Genomic DNA, 21,127 nt, shown 5'->3' on the forward strand with positions numbered 1-21,127 from the left:
CCTGGATTGCCCTGCGTGCACCATGGGAATGAGTTGTGATTGAGGGAAATCTAGATTGTGGGCAGCACCCCACGGGGTTGCTAGCGTCGGGTAATTCTCCTTGCCGTAATGGCTCCGCTGTTTGTGAAATTCTTTCATTTGTGCTAACTGATTGACCTGTCATTGGCCATGCACTCAGCCCTGACTTGGCAGCTAAAAGCCCCCGACCTCCCGCCGCTCACTATGGCAACCGCGTGGCCAAGGTGCGTCGCCATGGGTGACGGTCACTTAATGAGTGAGAAATGCATAGGTCTGTGCAATCTTTCTTTATGTTTTAAATAACAGCGCAACTTACAATGGCATTTAAAAGGGTGTGAAAGACTCAGTGCCACTGATAACCACTAACAAGAACATGAAAGTAATAGTGTCTTCATAAAATTGTTACAAACATATTCCAACATATGTAGTTTTTTTCTTATTTATAAATACATTAATATTGCACAATTAAAGTTAGCTGATGCATGTCATGTGTAAATGTGTTTTGTGCAGTAACAGCAGTCTTACATTGCACAGCACGAGATCTTGAACTGAACAGCTGGACAAATTCTGTGGCAAACTGAAGCATTAGCTATGTTGTGTGCTAAAAGTAAGATTATATGTTTAGCTTTAGCATATTTTCTGGGCATAGTGGCAATATTTTGCATGAAAAAAACATATGGCGAAGAAGAAGAGTCTGGAGATGTTCATGGCTGGTGAAAAGAGGATAACATGGAATGTTTGTTTTCCTCAATCTCGTCAAGTAGGCCTGAAATCGGTAGACCAGTTTTTGTTCCATCATGATAGTTCGCTGTGGCATTTCTAGGCGTCATAAAATTGGCTGATTTGAATACCAGAATCCTAGCACTGGTGGATCGTGTGATTGTGATTTGTCTAAATTGGGGAGAAAATTGGGGGGCCAAAAAAAAAAAATACTGTCTCATACTGCATACCCCGGTGAAATGTCAGGAAGGTATTAATGTATGAAGAATAGATATCAGCCAGTTTGTAAAACAGAGGGAAACACATAATCACCAAACAAAGCACCAAAGCAAAAACAGAGGAAAGGCCGAAATTCTTCTTAGAAGTCCCATCTGCTCAAAGACGAAAATTTTGGGAAATCACATTTAATAAAATGAAACTTTCCAAGATTAGTCCTGAAAATGGTAGGTTTGTCTGGCATCCTACACAAACTAGACTTTTAACATATTTAAGATTTAAAATATAATTTCAAATAAATATAGCCTTAAGTTATACATTATAAAAAAGTTCATTTAACCTCTTGCTTTTTTTAATAACTTTTCCATAAGTGAGTTAAACATTTTTGGCCATTTACAAATATTGTCAAATATATTCGAGATGCTTTGCATATTTCTTTTGTATGACAACGGCTAATGCTCAACTCAGAGTAAAAGAAACAATATACGCAAAATGGTAAATGGATGCAAATTGTGAAAGTCCAAAGAAGAGTGTAGAGTTGTTCACTTTTTTTAGGTCAAGAAAAGAGAATCTTGCTTCTAATTACAAATATGTCTTCTCTCTGTTGTCAAAGTAAGCCTCCTTCTCCTTGCCATTAAAAGCAACTAAATTTCCACTCAGTTCACTCTTGAATGTTAATTTGTCTAGATTTATCTGCTGTTTTAGCACCTCAGCAGTGCCACCACAGAAATGCATATTCATGAAGTTAAGCTTGCTATAACCTGCAACTCAGTGGCAACATTGTGTACAATAAGGTTTCTGAGCACATGCTGATAAATCAGTGGTCAGATTGTGACATTTTGGACCAAAATTTTGCCAGAACTGTCATCAGCAGTCTTTGCTTGCAAAGGCAATAACTCGGCAGTTTTATCTAGTATTATCTTATATTGTAAATCCACCTTTGCTCTGAGTATTCTGAATAAATGGTATGGTAATGGAACTCACAGATAAGAAGCTCATTCAGAGGTGCTTTCCCATACTTTTTTGCCTGTGTCCACCTGTGTAGAGGTGCGAATGAGTAACATGTACAGACTGAATGAGAATATACTTTCAGACAAGCTGTGAGGTCTTGCCACACATACACACCCGCACACACACACACAGACGCATCAGGGAGATGGGGTGTCACTGAGGAAGTATCACCAGTTGTCTGTGTTTTGTCACCTTGTTAATCACTATGATGCACACAGCAGCGCGGGAGCTGAAATGATGCCTCAAAGGGGATGTTAGGACAAAGACTGGACATCTTTAAAGCTGCTATGAGTATGGAATTTGTCGTATAACATATCAAAACCAAAAATAAAACCGATTGTTCCACTAATCAATCTGTAGTGTCTTGCAAAAGTCAGAGACTGTCCTTCATTTATTTAATTTCCAGTGAGATCAGCCATTACCTACAAGTTATTCATTTTTCTGCATCAGGAATAAAATCAGGAAACACACTAAACATTACACAGAAGCCTCAACAGCTAAAGGCAACATCACATTTTTCACTATTCAGAGTGACCAGTCTTTGTCGTCGTTACAGCTTCCATTCTTTTCAGGAGAATTAATTTCAGTTTTTCATAGAAATCTGCGGGGATATTTTTCACACCTCCAAAGTTCAGTCTTAGAAGTTCGGCTTCTCACAATCCCAGACACATTCAGTAATGTTGAGGTCTGGACTCAGAGGTGGACATTTCGTTGTTCTGAGAACATTAGCAGCTTCTTTGATTGGCAAATGTTCTTTTTTTTATCTACTTCCTTTTTCTCAATAAGGGCCCCTTGACAGCTACACATTCTTTCAGACACACAGCGTAGAGTTCTTCTCACAGTGAAAGGATGGACAGAAACACCTGTCAACTTTTAAAATCCAAATCAAGAGTGGAGTTTGATTTTTCTCCTCTCTCTTAGATCGAAGCTTAAAGTGCTGTTTATCTGATAGGGACAGTTTTGGTGTTCTACCAGGTCTTGGAGTCCTATTTTCTCTAAATCTTTTAATATTTTTTTTGAACTCCAGTTTTAAAAACTCTTGTTTTTTCTCATATTCTCCTTTGACTTTCCTTTTCCCTATCTAAGTGTATTATCTTATATCTAATCTCCTCAGAAATATCACCTGAAAAATGAGTAACCGCTTTGACTGGAAATTAATGAAGGGTGGTGTCTGACTATTGCAAGGTACTGTGTATACCAGTATGCAAGTGTCCAGTTAGTACAAAAAATACTAAAATTACTAGATTGCAGACTTTATTTAGTGTTAGTTTGGCATAGCAGAGTTTCAAGTCTGACCACTTGCATAGTTGGAGTTCATTTACACTAAAGAAATGGAGAAGTGAATGAAAGACTGGTTAATTAAAATAATCGGAACATTTCTCAGCAGGTCAGATAAATGGTGTAATAATGGAGTAAGGGCATGGAAGGCAGCAGGCGGAGGTCTGGAGGAAGAGCGCCAGTGAATCCGCAATGATGGCCATAAATCACATAATTAGAAAACGTGCGCTGTTTAAGTAGCAACATCAGTCAAAGTGGCTTGTGCCTTTGTGTCATCTATCTGCTACATTTTCATTCCCGATCAGTCACCAGCGACTGTACATTACCCTCAAATTATTGATGTCCCCAAGAGAGGGCCACATCACTCATAGCAGCCAGAGTGAGCGAGAGTTTTCAGCAGAACACCTTAAAAAGAAGTTTGGTTGAGCGAAAGTGAAATGAAAGTATCCTCAGAAGTGCGAGGAATTCCTAATTTGTGGAAGTCGTGCATTTTTCAGCAACTTTTAGCATGCCTCCCTGCAAGCCACTTAAGTCTGTTGCTGAAATGTATCCTGTTGGAGGAAATGGCTTTATGATCTGAATGTTGGAGTTTGAGTTTTTCATTTCTGTCATTTGCTCTTCATGGTGTGATGAAAGAAAAATGGCTAACTTGAATTATGCTATATAACATTGACACAGCCATGCCATAAACATGTTGTGGCAGATATCATATGCTGTCATAAGTCATCATGACAGATTATGTCCAATCACACAACAGTGTCATGTTACCATTATTGTTAATTGTCATGACATAATAATGTTTTTTGTCATATGACATAAGCTATCCATGACATTAAACATTATGACGTTTTTGACAATTACTGATAAAGGTAGCATGACACTGAGTGCGTTTACATGCACTTAATCTCATAACTGCAGAAAATCAGATTTTGTCAGTAATCTGATCAACGCATTTACATGCACTCATCAGCTAATGGGAAACTCTGGGTTTACATAAGTCAGACAGTAATCGGATTTCTGCTTTGCAACCAGCCAATAAACTGTGACTTAAGTAATGTAAATCTCAAACTACATGCCGTGGCTTAAAGCATTGAGCCACTCTACCTGAACATATGAACATAAATCATCTAGAAGATGAAGAAAATTTAAATCCTTTTTCATCAAGTATGTAGTTGGTTTCAGCGTCACTCCAAAAGTGTTTTGCTGCGTCTCGCAGCAATGCTGCTTGCTTATTTCTCGTACTGCAGTCTGTTTTGACACATGCGCAAACAGAAATCCGAAGGAAATCAGAGTAAGAGTTCACATGCACTGAGAAATCTGATTACTGAGCTACAAATCCAGCTCTCTTTATTGGATTTTTTAATCAGATTTCTAGACCTTACTCCAATCTAAGAAATCGGAGTATGCTGTTTATATAACCATTTCATTGGATTATTGAGCGCATGTAAACACGCTCACTGCTATGTTATGAAACAAAATGGGTCATTACCTGTTTATAACATCAAATGACATTGACCATGAAATGGTTATTTCAGTGTTATGTAGCAAGTGTTAGCAAAAAATGCAACAAAATGTCCTGTTTTGAAACTTCTGTGTTAATTTTTCAACGACGCTATGGATTCCCAAGTGGTGGAATATCAGTCAGTCATGTGACAGTCATGTGAACCTTCCCTGGAGGCCGTAGCAAGCCCCAAAATGCGCATAAGGTAGCAAAACCCATCTAGCTCCCTCAGCACAGCCGCCAGATGGCCCTCCGCCTGGTGCTTATGTGTGTCCAAAACACCCAAAACTTTTTTTTTTTTTCTCTCCCTATTTCCTTTTTCTAATCTTGCTTAAATTGCCAATGAATGGAGATGAGCTGTATCTCTGTGGTGGCCCTGAGGGCTGAGCGTGGAGTGTTGGGCGTCTCTTTAGCCTGCTCTCTCTGGCCTGTTCTTAGCCCTGTGGTCATGCACGAGCCATGGAGAGCCGCCGGCGCTGTTGCCACGCTGAACTGAGCACGCTCAGATTAGAGCGACTCTAGAGAGAAGGCAGTCTGTGTTGCTGTAGCGCCGGGCCCTATGAGATAATTTTTCTAATTAACCCGGACAGCAGCGATGCAGCAGAGATGCAGAAAGAAAATCAAGGAGGTCCTTTCCTTCTCTGCCATTCCACCACCATCAACTCCCTTTTCTCACAGAACCCTCTCGTCCTTCACCGCCTCTCTCTGGAGTAGCGCTCCACCCAAAGTTAAGAAATATCAGTCTTACGGAGCCTATCAAGGCGGAAACGAGAAGATCTTTAAGCAGGGTTTTTCTGATTGCTTGTACATACTTCTTTCTGTTTTATGGGTAAAACTTGGGTAGAACTCTGCTACATAATTTGGACATAACCATAGATGAGTCATGGCAGATGTCATAAGATGTCATGAGTCATCATAACAGATTATGTACAGTAATATAACAGTTTCATCTTACCATTACTCCTAATTGTCATGACACGTCCTAATGTTTGATGTCAACTGCAGTGTTACCTTATAGTTCAACTATAGGGGAATTCCACCTGTTTTTAGAATTTCTGCATAATTCAGTCTTTAAGATGTAAACAAAGTCATTCAGAGTGGTTTGATGTGAAATGCTCTGCTCTAGAGAAACTTACTGAGACTGAATTGCTCACATTGGTGGTGACGGGAACCAAACATGCACAGCGTTTAATGCCTCTAAAGTCTCCCTCACAGAAAGGTTTTATGTAGAAAGTGTTTACGAATTTGCTGCCTGATGTCTAAAATATTGTTTTAAAAAGTTTTAAGAGAAGAACTTGGCCTAAAATGTATTTTTAAGATGTATTCATGGTGGAGGGGTCCCTGCAGGGGGCTGCGAGGGTAAATAGATCCCAAAGAAAATGGATTTTTCAAGACGTACCATCATCAACATTACATATTGAAACTAAGAAAACATGTTCACTGGTTTTGGACAGCGAATAAAATGGCTGTATTTGTGTTATAGACATTGTGACCCCTGGTTCCTATCATCACCACTGTAAATAAATCCCAGTCTGTAAGTTTCTCTACAATATACCATCTCACATCAACCCACTTTCAATGACTCTGTTTACATCTCAACCACTTAACTATACAGAATTTTATATATATATATATATATATATATATATATATATATATATGGGTGTATGTATGAATGTATATATGGGTGTATGTATATACGTGTGTATATATAACATGGATATAAAATAAAAGTAGCTTAAGTAACAGCTCCACACACAAATACACAGGTTTACTCAGATTTGAGTCCTTGTTTTCAGGTGGTATGAACCTGTGCTGTGGTGAAACTGTAGCATGCTGACGCAGGTTTTGCATCGGCCACACAGGCTTGTGCCACTTCTCAAGGCTCTTGTTGGCACTTGGGCGCTGACTTCATTACACCTCTCATGTCTCCAATTGGAGCCTGGCACCTCCTTGCATTAGCATTCAAGCTGTAGTAACACATTTGATACAATTATGTCTATATAACATCATAAGTCATCCAAAAAGAGTTAACCATTTAAGAACATATTTATGAGTGCAGGGGTTTTAAGTATACCTACCTGCTTTTGTGACATGAGTTCACTCTCTTTTCGCAGAAACTGAACGGGCCAGCCATTTTAAAAGCCCCTAAAGAGAGAAAGCCGAGCAAGAAAGAAGGTGGGAGTCCTGGGAAGTCCTGCAGCCTCCCAGCAGTGCTGTACAGGTGAGCCTCAGTCTGCCATTGCAGGTAGTCTGTTATAACATTTGGGTTCATTTTGCCATCATGGTTCATCATGTACACATCTTAGGAGTTGGAATTCTACTTAGCTGTTCTAAATATAAACTTATGATGCGTTTTGTGCAGCTGTGGGATCTGTAAGAAGAACCAGGACCAGCACCTGCTTTTACTGTGCGACACATGCAAACTGCACTACCACCTGGGCTGCCTGGATCCCCCCCTCACCCGCATGCCCAAGAAGACCAAGAACAGTTACTGGTGAGCAGAGGACTCCATGTGTGCCCATGTTTCTCTTACTGAGTGCTGCGCTCCATTCTTAGCTGTTCCTTATTAGATAAGCCAGTTAATTGAATTGCTATGTGGTTAGACTGATGGCTAGTCATATCTTGATTTTAGGAATGAGTTTTTTCCCCCCTCTTTAGATTCAGCCTTTGTTTGTAAGGTGAGAGGAAGCTGAGTCTGTGAAATCCTGTGTATGTTTATTTGCAAGCTTGTGTGGTTTGTTTATTTGTCTGAATGAGGCCAGTGATTTTGCTGCTGATTCACGTAATTCATTTAATCCTTGAATAAGAAAGCGGGATGCCGTTCTGCACTGCCAAATGTAAATTAGAATGCATTCGAAAGATAAAATTATGAGGGGGCTAAGTCATGTCTAATTACTAGCACCCACATGCCCATATATATATATATATATATATATATATATATATATATATATAATAATTACAGAGAGCGAGAGAGAAAGAGGAAAGAGCATAGTTTGTTTGTTTGTACCTAACTGGAAGCACTTGTGTCCAAATTTGTCGCACTCACATGTCTTTGATGGAAAGACCTGACATGGACCTTAAAAGCCTTTTTGTCATCTTGATGATTTTTCTAGCTTTGAAAATCAATAAAAACAGAGTAGAAGCGAATGAGTCCTGGTCCTCTGTCTCCTGCCCTTTTCAGGCAATGCTCTGAGTGCGACCAGGCCAGCAGTGACGAGGCAGACATCGCCATGGAGACGCTTCCAGATGGCACCAAGAGGTCCAGGAGGCAGATCAAGGGGCCAATCAAATTCATCCCTCAAGACATGTCGCCAGAGCCTAAAAAGCTTCAAGTGAGAGGCACGGTACGTACAAGGTTTAGACATAGACATTAGCTATTGGAGGTGTGGAGATGTGCTGCTTTTAAGGACTTTAAAGTGGTTTCCACAAGCAGACTGGACATTTGAACAGTATGTATAAAAGAATAAATATATTAACAATTGCATCACTGGCTTCTCTCTCTACTTCTCCCACACTTCTGTTACTCTATTCATTGCCTGAGGTGAAACATGTTGTTAATTGATTTCTAATTGCTTACTCGCCCCTCGCCGAGAGGTGATTGACCTGCACTCTGGTCAGTTCTCTCAAACCTCCTCAAGGTCACCACTGCCGGCAAGTGCATTTCCTTGAATTCCTCTTTGAAAGCTTTCATATAGTGAAGCCATAAAGAAGATGAAAGGCTAAGCCTTTCATTGTTTAAAAAGCTTGATTGAAAGCACCCTGAAAGTGTGGCACCCATACAGCAGTAATGAATTTGACGGCGAAAGTGGTGTTGGTGGAGACGAGCACCTCCCCGTCCAAAACTCCTGCTGTGTTTGCCTTGTATTTAAACCTGCTATTTAATCTCCTATTGACTGATCAGGCTTATGTGTGCATTACCTTTAGCTGTACAAGCCCCCACACTGTGGTGTGAATATATATATATATATATATATATATATATTTATATATATATATATATGCATGCATGCGTGTGTGTGTGTGTGTGTGTATGTGCGCTCTCTGAGCTGTTCGCAGGCTGGAGATAGGGCTCGTCTGTCAAGCTCTCCATGGCTTTCACTTATCACTGTCCACCACACTCTGATCCTGAGATAGCACTCCGGCAGCCCTGCTCCCTCAAGGAAGACAAAAGATCCCTATCGGAGAAAAGATGAGCTCTCCGGGCCTCCTGCGTTTTGTCTTTTTCATCCTTTTTGTTTTTAAGCTCTGTCAATAACACCAGCACCCTTTTTTTGTAATAGGATGTGAAAACAGGGATTGGCGTCTCCGTTCATGCCTTCCCTGTTGACTGCAAAGTTTGTTCCTCAGTTTAGGTGGAAAAGACAGAGAATGAGGCCTGAAAGTTGTATTTTGTTTGCATCTTTTTTCAGCTGTTGTTTCTCTGTGTATCCGTGTGCTTGACAGACTTAACATGATTTTCTGAGGCTCAGAGATGAAGTGTGATGAGGGCCTCAGTAAAAAGCAGTTTGATTAAACATCTCCCCCCTCCCCCGTCCCTCCCTCTTTTCTCCCTCTCTTTCTGTCTCTTGCTCTCTCTCTCTTGCATGCTCTCTCTCTCTCTCTCTCTCTCCCTCTCTCTCTCTCCCTCTCCCCCTTTTCTCCCTCTCTCTCTCCCTCTCCTCTCTTTCCTCCTCTTATTTGTGTTTCCTCTTACTCTCTAGTTTCTCTCACCTTCTGTTTTTCAATTCTTTTTCTCTCCTTTCTTTCCACTTTTTATTTCCTTCTCTAGCTGCCTTTTTCCTTCTGTTCTCTTTTTTTTCTTTCTTTCTGTCTCAGGCTTTTGTCTCCGTCTCTACTTCTCGTTCATTATTTTCCGCCTCCTCCTTTTGCAATCTTTCTATCTTTTTTTTCTTTCCCTTTCTTTTACTTTCTTTCTGTCTCCCTCATTCTTTCTTTCTTTTATCTTTTCTTTCTTTTTTTCTTTTTCTTTCCTCTCTCCCTCATTCTTTCTTTCTTTTATCTTTTTCTTTCTTTTTTTCTTTTTCTTTCCTCTCTCTCTCTCTCTCTGTCTTTTCTCTCTCCCCAGTTTCTCTCATCTTCAGTTTTTCGTTTCTCTCATCTTCAGTTTTTCTTTTTCTACCATTCCATAATTTTCTCTCTCTCTGTCTTCTCCCCCACTGTCCCCTCCTGTCTTGCTCTCTCTCTGTCTTTCCTCTCTTGCCCTCTCTCTTTTTTTCTTTCTCTTCCCTGCCCCTCTCTCTTCCTTTTTTCTTTCTCACTCACTCTGTCTCCCATCTCTCTCTCTCTCTCTCTCTCTCTCTCTCTCTCCCCTCCCTCCCCCCCCTCTCTCTCTCTCCCTCCCTCCCCCCCCCCTCTCCCCCCCTCTCTCCCTCTCTCAATGCGTGTTAGGTGCTTTAATGCCGCATTTATCTTCTGATGCACACCGCACTGTGGCAGCTGCTGAAAGGAGCCCTGCTTTGCATTTTTAATGCCTCTAACAGGACGCTGCAGTGGCGAGCCCTTATACAGCCACTGTACCATTTATCAGAGGCAGCTAATCGACCCCCCACTGGCCAGACGTGCTGGAGTAGGTGCCACTGAGTGCGTCCGGCTTGTGGAAGATATTTTACACTGATGTTCCGCCCTGCGCCCCAGTCACTCAAAACGCACCTTCTTAAAGGCCTGATCAAGTGAATTCGTAAATGTCACAGTGGTATTTTATTATGGCATTTCTTCGGTTGAGAAAGTTGTCTTTCTCCTAATGTTATTTAAGGGGCCGGGGCACTGGTGTTACTGTCATAATTTACATAAAAATGCCATCAATGCTGTTGGACAGACCAAAAAAAAAAGGATATCACAGAATTTGGAGTTTTTGTTTTTTAAAATTTTTACATTTAAATGATTACAGAATTTGCATCATTAAGTCCTGTGAACAGGACTTAATTATTATTACACATCATCTTTGAGGAATATGTGCCATTAGTCTTTGGAGAGTTACCGCAGCATAGTACCACACGCTGCTGTGCTTCTGTATGCTTGGCTAATTTTTCTAGTCCTGTGAGAATTGATTCAAGCCTTGTTAAAGATGCAGTGATGTACTTAATTAAAAGATTGATTTTAGCCAAGTCGTCTCGACTGCCTTCCACTTAATTTCCTCCGTCGAGCGAAGCTGCGATTTCGTTTACGTCAGCCAGCGCTCTACCTGGTTGCATCTCATCTGCTGCTTTTAAGGGTGGAAGTGAAGCTCTCTGCTGCAGCTCTCTGCTGATCTTTGCCTGGCCTTTAATAGATTACCTTAATCGAGTCTGCCGTAATGGAAGAATAATGAAATAAACGAGTGCCTTTGTTTGGTGCTGCCATCGAGGGAGAAGTGGCAGAGGGGTTTAAGAGCCAACTGGCAGCGTGGAAGCAGTTAGCATTTATAATGATAAGTGTTCCATCTGCCATGTGGTGGCAAGCCAAAGGCGACAGATGGAATTGTTTTCACAATCTGTTTAAATATGTTGTCGATTTTTCTTCGCCTTTTAAAAAGGCCCAGCTCGGCACTGTCACGCGCCCCTTCCCATTAAGATGGAGATGTTTGATTTGATTTTGGAATCGCTTGATTTTTTTTTTTTTTTTTGGTTATATTTTTATTAGCTGCTATATAGATGAACAGCACACATTGATCCACTGGTGACAGATGAAAGCACCTGCAAAAGTGCAGTAGGCCTGACAGAGGCAAGAGTCAGGGGAAGCCAAGAGCTTGAATCTGGATATCCGTTTGGTCACAAAGAAAAGTCCAATTTAGGAAGGCTGGATGACCCACTTCCTGAGCAGCCTGTTGTCCGGCCTGATGGCAGCGCTGGCCTGTTTGCTGGCCTTCGGACAAAGGGATTGATTCCCTTTTAATTTGACACAGGATGAGCTGGACTCAACAAGAGATGTGGATTAGAGGGCAACACCACTGTTTGACATCTGCACCACTTACAGTTGGCTATAATCTCCATCTGCTTAACATTGGCTATATCCGTATTTTTTTATTTGTTTATTTTTATGTTGCCAGAATACTTGCAGAACAGCAGTGCTATTGTTAACGTGATAAATGTCACACTGTGCTTTCTGAGTACATCGTTGGTATTGTCAGTTTGTCACTGTCATAAAAAGGACTAGAAATGGCAAGATACCACTTTTTTTTCTGATACCGATACTGATATTGAAAGCTTGAGTATCGGCTGATACTGGTACCAGTCTGATATTTTTTTCTTTAAAAAACACTTCAAAATAGGCTCTTAATAATTGAAACTCTTCAATTAAAACGAGCTTCTAACAGACCAATGACCCAAACCTAGATCAGTGCCATCTCTAATTTAGACCAATTATAGAGAGCCTGCAAACACCGGTCCACGTTTAATAACTGCGTAAGCTGCTCAGTAGCAAGTAGTTGATTGGATGTCAACTGATTATGCCTATTAGTCGTGATTTTATTCATCTATTTTTACCATTTGTTGGATTTTTCCTCCTTTTACTTCTGAAATATGTTTTGCAAACATTAAGGTAAAAAAAAAATCATAGTGCTCTGACACTGCTTTTTTTGTTTGTTTGTTTTGGAGTTTTGCATTTTATCTGTTCCAACTTGTATTCAAGTGTCATGATGCTATTTTTATGCTGTATGTGCTATGTATATTTCTGCTATACAAGCTAAATGTTGCCTAGGCTGGGTATTGGCAGCAACTTTGATATATATCACAAAGCATCACAGTACATATGTTGACACAGATGTACTTTTTTGTCAACGTTTAGTTGAATATTTCTTCTAACAACTATTGTAATTATGAATAAATGAATAATGTTGGGGGAAGTTATGGGTAACACTTAGCTCACTGTAGATGAATTATAGGTGCAGTTAGGTGTAATTTTCTTTAGTCGTATCCCTAACCTTAACTTAAATCCAAAACCTCAGTCTAACTCTCAACCTGGTCCTAGGCCTAACTCTGGTATCAATGCTCACCCTTATCATAACACTGTTGAGTTTCAACAAACGTTTGCTAATAATAATTTCAAAATCAATAGATAATCTGTTGGGGTCTATCCATGTAATGTGGGATCAGAATATGACATTTTCTTTTAATGTTTACACCTACATTTTTTCCGTCAACGTTTAAAAAATACAAATGCACAAATATCGGTACAGCTTTCACTGTATCGAAATATGCATTGCCACAAGCTTATTGATGATATATTGCTGTATGAGTATTTTAAACACAACCTTTTTTGCCCATCCTTAGAGCTTGTTTACTGTGTTATAAGCTGTCAAATATTGGAATAAACTGTTAAAAGCATGCCACGAATCAGCTGCATCAGGAGGAGAAGTCTTTATCTTGCAGCTGTAGTGAGTTCTGCAGCTGTCAGCGGCTCTACTGCCCAGCAGACTTTTGGACACAAAGAAGAAGACTTGTGTAATCATATGCGGATATAGAAAACTCATTTCATTTACACTGCAAGGTCCGTCTCTGGCCACCTCCAACTGTGGTTTTGTTTTGTCTTTTTGCATGTGGTCATGTGAAATCCGAACATAATCCGATCACCAAAAAAAGGCGTAAATATCCTCTTAATACAACAGTTTTGATTAGTCTTTTACTCCAAGCAGAAACGCATCAATTGCATGTTTCTCCATTGAAGTCTGCAGCATTTGTGAAAAACCTGAAATAAGCTGAGCAAAATCTTTGTGAGTCTGAAGAGCATTGTCTCTCACTACAATAGCTAGCAGACGTTACGAGTGAATTAACTTCTGCTTTAAAAAAAAAAAAGGAAGGATTAAGCTATTGTGGTGAACTTGCCACCACTAATTTTCTGGCTCTATCTGAAAACGTTCTTCTCTCTTTACAGAGAACCCGAGGCCAAAAGAGGAAGAGAGTGTCTATCTGTGAGGAAGAGAAGATAGAGGTGAGCTCACGTACTTTCTCTGCAATCTACTAAAGCTATCTGTCTCTCTCATCCGTCTCTAATATTGCAAAGAGGAAGGTGAGGGAATGTTTGCACAGCAGCTTCAGCTTTTCCAACCTCACACAGACACAGATGCACACACACACACACACAGTGAGCTCTAATGGCTTGTGTTTCCATAGGAACCAGCACCGCGGGAGCGGAGACAGAGGCAGTCTGCGCTGCAGAAAAAGCCCAAAGCTGATGACACCAGGACGGAATGCACCACCTGCAAAGGCCCCGGCGACAACGAGAACCTAGTTAGGTGGGTGAGCATGCGTGTTGAGTTTGTGTGAGTGTGATTGAGTGTGTGGGTTTGTTTGGTTTGGTTGTGTGTTGAGAGAGAAAGACACTAGGGTCATATTCTACCCATGATTAAAGTTCAGTCTTCATTATGTGGATGCTGCCCTGCATCTGCAGAGGGAGGCAGAGGGCAGGATCCATAGGCCTTCTCTATTGAGCTGCCACACGTATTTGCTCATTTCGTTTTGTTTACCTGTAATGAGCTATATGATCTCCTGTTGTCTTGTAGTTCTTTATGTGAGGCACTGACTCCTCCAAAGATTTACTGGAAAACCCAGTTCCAGTGAATTATTCACTCTTTCTCTCATTACATTAGAATTTCCAGGTCAAAGCAACCTCATCTATGGGTTGGAAACTTCACCAATTATGATTGATGTGAGGAGCCAACTGGTCTCCAGGCAACAGTCGAACCCAAACATGCTTCACCTGGGACTTTTGAGTCATTTACTTCTAAGCATTGACTTAGATTTGCATTGTACGTTTGCGAAGAAGGTGACTGTGTAGGGCATGCCGTGATTTGATGTTTGCTCAGTAGATTTGTGCTCAGTAGGCTGGAGGAGCTGAGCTATGTTTGAGCCTCAGCTGTGGTGTGAGGTGTGCTGCCCTGACTGACTGCTCTATCTTTGCATTAAACAGGTTGTGAGAGCCGGGCACCCACCTCCCCACCCCTCCCCTAAAAACGGCACAGATGAGAGAGGGACAGAGAGAGGGAGAGAGACAGAGAGAGGCAGATTAAGTCGTTTGAAGAGCGGCGTTGGGGTCGGGCAGGAGTCGCAGAATCAGCCACCTCTGACCGTCACCTTCGACCGTCTTCTGCTCAAAGCGGACCGCGCCATGGACTTTTTAGCATGGTTTTGCGATGGTCCACTCAAAGAAAAGACTATCAGATACGGACTAACTTAACGACAAAAAGTAAACACTTTCCCAAAGTAGCACTCTTGTGGATCTAAATGCTTGCGTTTGAATTGAGGGGAAGATTATGCTGCACTGGACTCTATAAAAGGACTGTGGGCGGATCTTGAGGACACTTAGGTAGCCGTTATGGATGGAGAGAGTCACCTTTAAATTGGCACATGCGTATGGGACGGTAACTCTGATGCTGGACGTGTAGCTGCTTGTTGCTACGGACTCCTAAACTGACTGACTTTCATAAACTGGAGACTTTCCACCTTTTTTGCCCCAAAACGCCACTCTCTGCTCTGCAGCTCACTGTCCTGCTTTGTCCTGCTTGGCTGGCCTGCATGCCCGCCAGGTCACTTTGGAATGGTGCTCTCGATCCCAGGCAGTCACTCCGGCCCCCTGACCCTCTCCCTGTCTTTTTCTGATGGGCCCTGCTTGGTCCTGCAGTGCCACTCACCTCCCTGCAATTCCCTCTAACTGCTAATCACAAGACCCAATCAGCTTTATTGACCAATGAAGTGATTTTTGGCCTGAATGCTGAGTGTGTCCCCTGTGTAAACGCATTATGAATGCTCTTGAACTGGACCCTCCTGTCCTTTGCTTGTGCAGTGTGAAATTAGTCGTAGTAGAAAGTAGGTAAAGATCAAAAAACAAGAATCCGTAAATCCTCCATGTAGCGTGTTTGCTTGTGCTGGTGAAATGTAATACAATATGATAAGAGGTAATATTTACAGTGTTGTCCTACTAATAGTCTCATAACAAGAGAATAGTTAGAAGGGTGTTGAAAGCAGTTTTCTTGTGCCATTGAAGTCATTCCTTTTTTGTATCTTACAGAAGCAAAATTCTGACATGCCCTCAAAACAGCCCACCCATCCCCTAGTGTTTTGCGCTTTTGACAGCTTAGCTGCTTCATGTTCTGTCAGGATGGCTGACAGGTGTCATATGGTGCCCTGAAATGTCCCTCTCTGGAGGGTCCCAGAGGTTCCTATCTGCATGCCAGGGGAGGCAACCTCCCCCACAGCCCCTCTCAAACAGCTTTACACACATACAGCATTCCTTAGCTAAGGGATTTTCATGTCTCGATGACCTTAATGCCCTTTAAACTTTCACCCCCAGTATCTTCAGACTCAGCCGAATGCTCCCGCCACCACTGTATCTATCGGCTAACAGCAGACATGCATGGTTTTTAGCGTAGCATCTTGGGGGGCACTCAAATGTGCACACGCAGCATCTGCTTATCGCATATGCAGTGAGGGTGCACATACTCCATTAGTTTTGTGTTGTTTGTTGAAATAGTTTTGCAGCTGTGTCACTGTATTTTACGTGCCTATCATGCACCATAATGCCATTATTGTTTACGGTTGATCTGTAATCCGAAAAAAAAGAAGTTTGTTTGCACTCAGCATTTTAAAATCTGTAATTTATTTATGTATTTATTTGTGTATGTAAATGGTTGTTTTCTATGCCATTTCCAGTTTTACATGTATAAATGTTACATGGGCTGAAATAGTTGGTGTTGCATTTGTGAGTGAGTAAAATTGCTGTTGGCACGTGCACTAGGGATGTAAATAATTAACTGTTGACCGACAAATAAACAATTGCTTGTGCATTGCTATTGGTTAAAAAAAAAAAAGTATAAAATTCAAATTAAAATTTTGTTTTATTTCCAATAAACAACTGTTCCTGTTTGAATAGGTGGGTTTATTATTCACAGCTTTTGAATTGTATACTTGATGGTGCAATAGACAGTTGGTTCCAACAGAGGCCTGCTTAAAAAAAGTAAACAAGCGATAAGATTCCTTCATTTCGTCCATGTTCTTGGAGAGAAAGTGTGATTAACGGCAGGGTGATGACATCACAAGAGTGTGCAAAATTACAGAGAAAGACTTGGTGGACAGTGTGTGCTTTCGAGAGCTACTGAGAAACGCTGAGCCAGAGCTGGCCCTGGTCATGGCTTTCATGATCAACTTTTAACATGGGTTAGTAACGAGTGGTAAACAGAACTTTAGAGAATAGACAACTGTGTCACCCATCATTTTATATTTCATTCATTGCCTCATTTGTTTGGTACTTGATTATACAATCACGAACATATCGCTGTTGTCAGAAGAAAACCTCCAAATAATAACTTTACAGGAGAAGGAAAAAACCTACTTTACTTTTAATGTAAGTCAATGGAACCAGAATTACTTCAAAGTCATTTTGGGTCAGTTCTTTTGGTCCTTTCATCATGAAATTTACACACAATGTAAAGGTTGACATATGTTTTCAAATTATGTCAAAAACTGAAAAACAACAAAAATGGAGATATGAGGTTTTCTTCCGACAGCAGCAGTATTACAGTTGCCAGCCATTTACACAGGAGCAAAATCTAGTGCTGGTTATGTTTAATATATATGTTTATGTAGACACTCATGCCTGACTCTCCCTATCAGTACTATATTCCACATTCCATACAAGGAACACTTCTTAATATATCAGTGAAGTATAGAATTCAGTTAATGTGTGCTTATTTTACACTTTTGGAACCAGAGGTATCCATTTTATGATTGACATTTTAATAGTCCTTTATTTTTGGCTTGTCTGTTAACATTTAATTGCCGACTAATGATGGACAGTTATCAATTAAAAGCCTTTGCCAAAATTTGCATCCCTAGTGTGAACGCACGTGTGCGCCTGTGTGTGTGGTCTTAGAGCTGTGGCCTCAGCATTGTGCAAGCGTTAATAAACTCTTGACTTTTTCACCTTATTGCCGCTGTGATGAATGAGTCTCACTTGGGCTAATTAATAGCACTGAGTGTTGGCTTGTAGTAGACTGTGTGTGTGTCCAACGCCCCCTTGTCGAGGCTGATTTATTTCAGGGCCAGTGTGCGCGTCCAGCAGGGCCCGCTCTGCTAGTTTGGACTCGGAAAGGGACAAACAAGTGAATGAAAGAAACAGAAAGACTAAATGAGAGAGGTGGATTCACATGCACATGATCAGTTTATTTCAGCTGGGATAGGCTCCAGCACGGCTCAGTGCAGCGCTTTCTCCCTGCCTCATTTCTCTCTCTCTCTCTCTCTCTCTCTCTCTCTCTCTCTCTCTCTCTCTCTCTCTCTCTCTCTCTCTCTCTCTTCCCTTGTTCTTTTTTCTGTCTTGCTTTTTTATTCTGTTCTCTTTCCTCTTTCTGTTCACCTTTTTTGTTTGTCTTTCACTTTTTTCTTTCTTGCCCTTTGTTCTGTCTTTTCTGTCTTTCTTTCTCTGTAAATTTGTATATAGTTTATTCATCTTTTTTCCTCTCTTCCACTCTTTCTCTTTCTCTCCTGATCTTTTTCTTTCTCTTTCTCTGTCCTTTCTCCTTTTTCTTTCCATTTTTTTTCTTTGTCTTTCTTCCTCTCTTCTTTCTCTCTATTTCTTTCTATCTCTTGCTCTTATTTCTTTCTCACTCTTTTCTGTCTTTTGCTCTTTTTCTCCCCACTCTTTTTTGTCTTTCTCATACTGCCTGTCCATTTTTTGTTTTGTTTTTCTTTCGCTCTGTCTTTCTTTTTTGTCTTTTTTCCATTTCTTTCATTCCTTTTTTCCTGCTTTTTCTTTCTCTTTCTGTCTGTCTTGTCTCTCATTACCTCTTTCTTTTTTTTTTCTCCGCACAGACACACAATCATGTCTCCTCATTCTTCCATGTTTCCTCCCTCTCCCTTCATCCTTTCCTGCTTCTCAGTGCCAAGCTTACAGATCGAGAGAGAGGGAGAGTGAGCGAGCGAGGAGAGGCTTTCATGGGGAAATCTGGTTAACTGCATAACAAAAAGCCTAGTGTGCCTGGCAGCGGGCGAATAGCATTTGTGCTTATACAACAACAACAGCGGCAACGACCAGCTCCAGCTCTAAAGAGGCAAGAGATGCACCACCAAGGCCCACCAAGACTGAGCGCGCCATAGACCAGGCAGATAGAATCAACACGCCGTTGCCAGTGCATAAATACCCCAATCTCTCATACACAGGCTGGGAGTCTGGTACGAACGTCCACTGGGACCGCCAGTACTGCTGCGTTCCAGTGAGGAGAGGGTGTGTGCATTAGTGGTGGTGGGGTGAAGGTGGGGGGGTATTCTGGAAGAGCCGTAACCTTTTCAATGATGGGCGCCTTTCCTATTACAGCCCTGACACAGGATCCAGGGAGATGATTTAATGGCGGCATTTTGTTTTTGCTGACTTCACTTCTTCTTCTTTTTTTTCTTGCTCCTCACCACCATTAAAAGAGAAAACGCAAGCACTCGAGCTGTGCAGTGTGGGAAGGGTGGCCAAGCAGCTAAAATCTATTACACCGCAACTCCCCCCTCTGTCTTTTATCCCACTGAGCTGACTGCAGTGTGTTTGTGTGTGTGTGTGTTTATCTGCTTTGCTTGTCTTCTGGATTCAGGCCCTCCTCCCCACCAACACTCCCAGTGTACATGTAAGGAAGTCCAGGATTTCCTAATTAGCAGAAGGCTGAGAGAGGGGTCTTTCGTAGACTGCATCTGGTACGCAGTGTCCACAGCAGCGTGGGCCCACTGCTGAAATCGGCCTTTTCTCTTCACAGCTAGTTTGAGCTTCTCTCTCTCTTCATTAGTTTAGCATCCACCAGTACGTCCCTGCAGTCTTAACAAAACCTTGTATCCCAGAAATAGTAACCTACTGGTTACAGGAGTTAAGTTAACTTTTAATGCTAGTTAATATAACAAGATGTTAACTTTTTATTACAAGTGATTTTTCAGTATTTCTGTTGGTCAGTCTGTCTTGAAAGTTTATGTTTCTAGCACAACTGATTACAACTGATGTTGTCACAAAGCAGCTCTACAGAAATGCCCAGACCGCTGCTTTTGTTTTGTTTTTTAAACCCCTTGCCTACTTCCAGCTTGGAAAGGCTTCACACCTATGTTACACGACTAGCCACTCACAGCACAGGGGGAGGGAGGGGTCAATGAGGATAAGATTTCTCATTCGTAACAGAATCGTCTTTGGCTAGTTTAGTGAGCTAATCTGAGCTAATTGACTAGTCATGCGAATGTTTTTTTTTTTGAGGTGTCTAAACATAAATTTTATGAATAATTGCTTTGTCTGGCTGTTAGCTTTGTTTTAACACTGTAGTGTGTTCAGGGTGGGCTCTAGCCTTTCAGAGGCCCTGAGCAGGATGCTTTTTAGGGTTAAAAATCTTGGTAGCTGATGTACTTATCAGAAGCTCTCTAAGTTATGGAAGCTATGTAAATTCATAACTGACTAATTTGTATATTGCCGATAATTTTGATGCTCAATTGGTGCTCTAATAACCTCAGCATTCTCGATCCAGGGTTCTGTCTCATGATGCAGAGTTTTTGCTTAGCCAGCTAACTTTAAGCTTAATTCGTAAACAGCTGCTTATGCCGCTTATTAGGTAGAGTTGCCACTGGGTCCTTTAGCTTGCTTTCTGGCAAACGAGCCGAGTAAAGTAATGAAGTTGTGTCAGCTGCCGTGTAATAGGATTTGCTACCTAAAATCCATTCTGAACTTAACAGTTGTTATGACTTTGAAATACTAAGCATTTTAAAGTATTTTATTGCTGAGCTTTGTCTGGCATTGTTTTTGAGTCTGAAGAAGAAAACACAGCAATGACTTCTGGGCAAGGTCTGCTGCCGAAGTTGTCACTTGTGTTCACTTCACTTGACAACATACTTCACTTCAGCTAATTAAGTAATGGAAAGGCCTTTAAGATGTTGTTAGGGTTTTCCCCAAGGCAGAGTTGACGAGGCCATGTTAAAAACCTAATCGGAATGAGTGGCAGGGCTCAAAAGTGTTGGGAATAGTGAATAAGAAAATGACTAATGAATATACAGTTGCCAATAACGGAAAAAAAAGATTAACCAAAGTCTGTCAGATGTCTGAAAACAATAAGAGAATAAATACATAGTTGCAATGAGGACATGATGGTACGAACAGGTAAGGAGCTCAGTGTAGTCTAAGACAAGTGTTGAATGTCTGTGAATGAGTATAGTTAAAGTCAGCAAGGGTCAGCCGACACCAGCCCAGACGGTCTGTAAAGGAGGATCTGATGAGCATATTCACTACAGTGTCCATGACAAGGCTTAATTCTTATGCAGGAGGGTGAAAAAAGCATGGTGGCATACACTAAAGATGTAAAAAAATAAATAAAAGAAACATTACGAGGTTTTGATGTCACTGATATGCCGAACAGCAACTGCCTCTGAAACATCTGTTCCACTAGAGTGATGTATAAATGCAGTG

At 41.2% G+C, this 21,127-nt stretch overlaps 1 protein-coding gene across 2 annotated transcripts in view; it reads left to right on the forward strand.

The window, feature by feature from the left end:
* Positions 1 to 21,127, forward strand: part of phf14 (PHD finger protein 14) — a 105,433-nt gene that overhangs the window by 44,352 nt on the left and 39,954 nt on the right. The window contains exons 12-17 of one of the 2 annotated variants that reach the window (XM_036566246.1): positions 6,862 to 6,968; positions 7,110 to 7,241; positions 7,932 to 8,094; positions 13,598 to 13,654; positions 13,837 to 13,958; positions 14,633 to 16,588. In XM_036566246.1, the coding sequence (XP_036422139.1) occupies positions 6,862 to 6,968; positions 7,110 to 7,241; positions 7,932 to 8,094; positions 13,598 to 13,654; positions 13,837 to 13,958; positions 14,633 to 14,639 (588 nt within the window). In that variant the 3' untranslated portion in view covers positions 14,640 to 16,588. Of the gene's footprint in view, positions 1 to 6,861; positions 6,969 to 7,109; positions 7,242 to 7,931; positions 8,095 to 13,597; positions 13,655 to 13,836; positions 13,959 to 14,632; positions 16,589 to 21,127 lie in introns of those variants that run through there. The other variant, XM_036566244.1, reaches the window with a different exon arrangement.

The sequence above is a fragment of the Colossoma macropomum genome, unplaced genomic scaffold, assembly GCF_904425465.1.
Source record: "Colossoma macropomum unplaced genomic scaffold, Colossoma_macropomum, whole genome shotgun sequence".
Taxonomy (NCBI): Eukaryota; Metazoa; Chordata; class Actinopteri; order Characiformes; family Serrasalmidae; genus Colossoma; species Colossoma macropomum.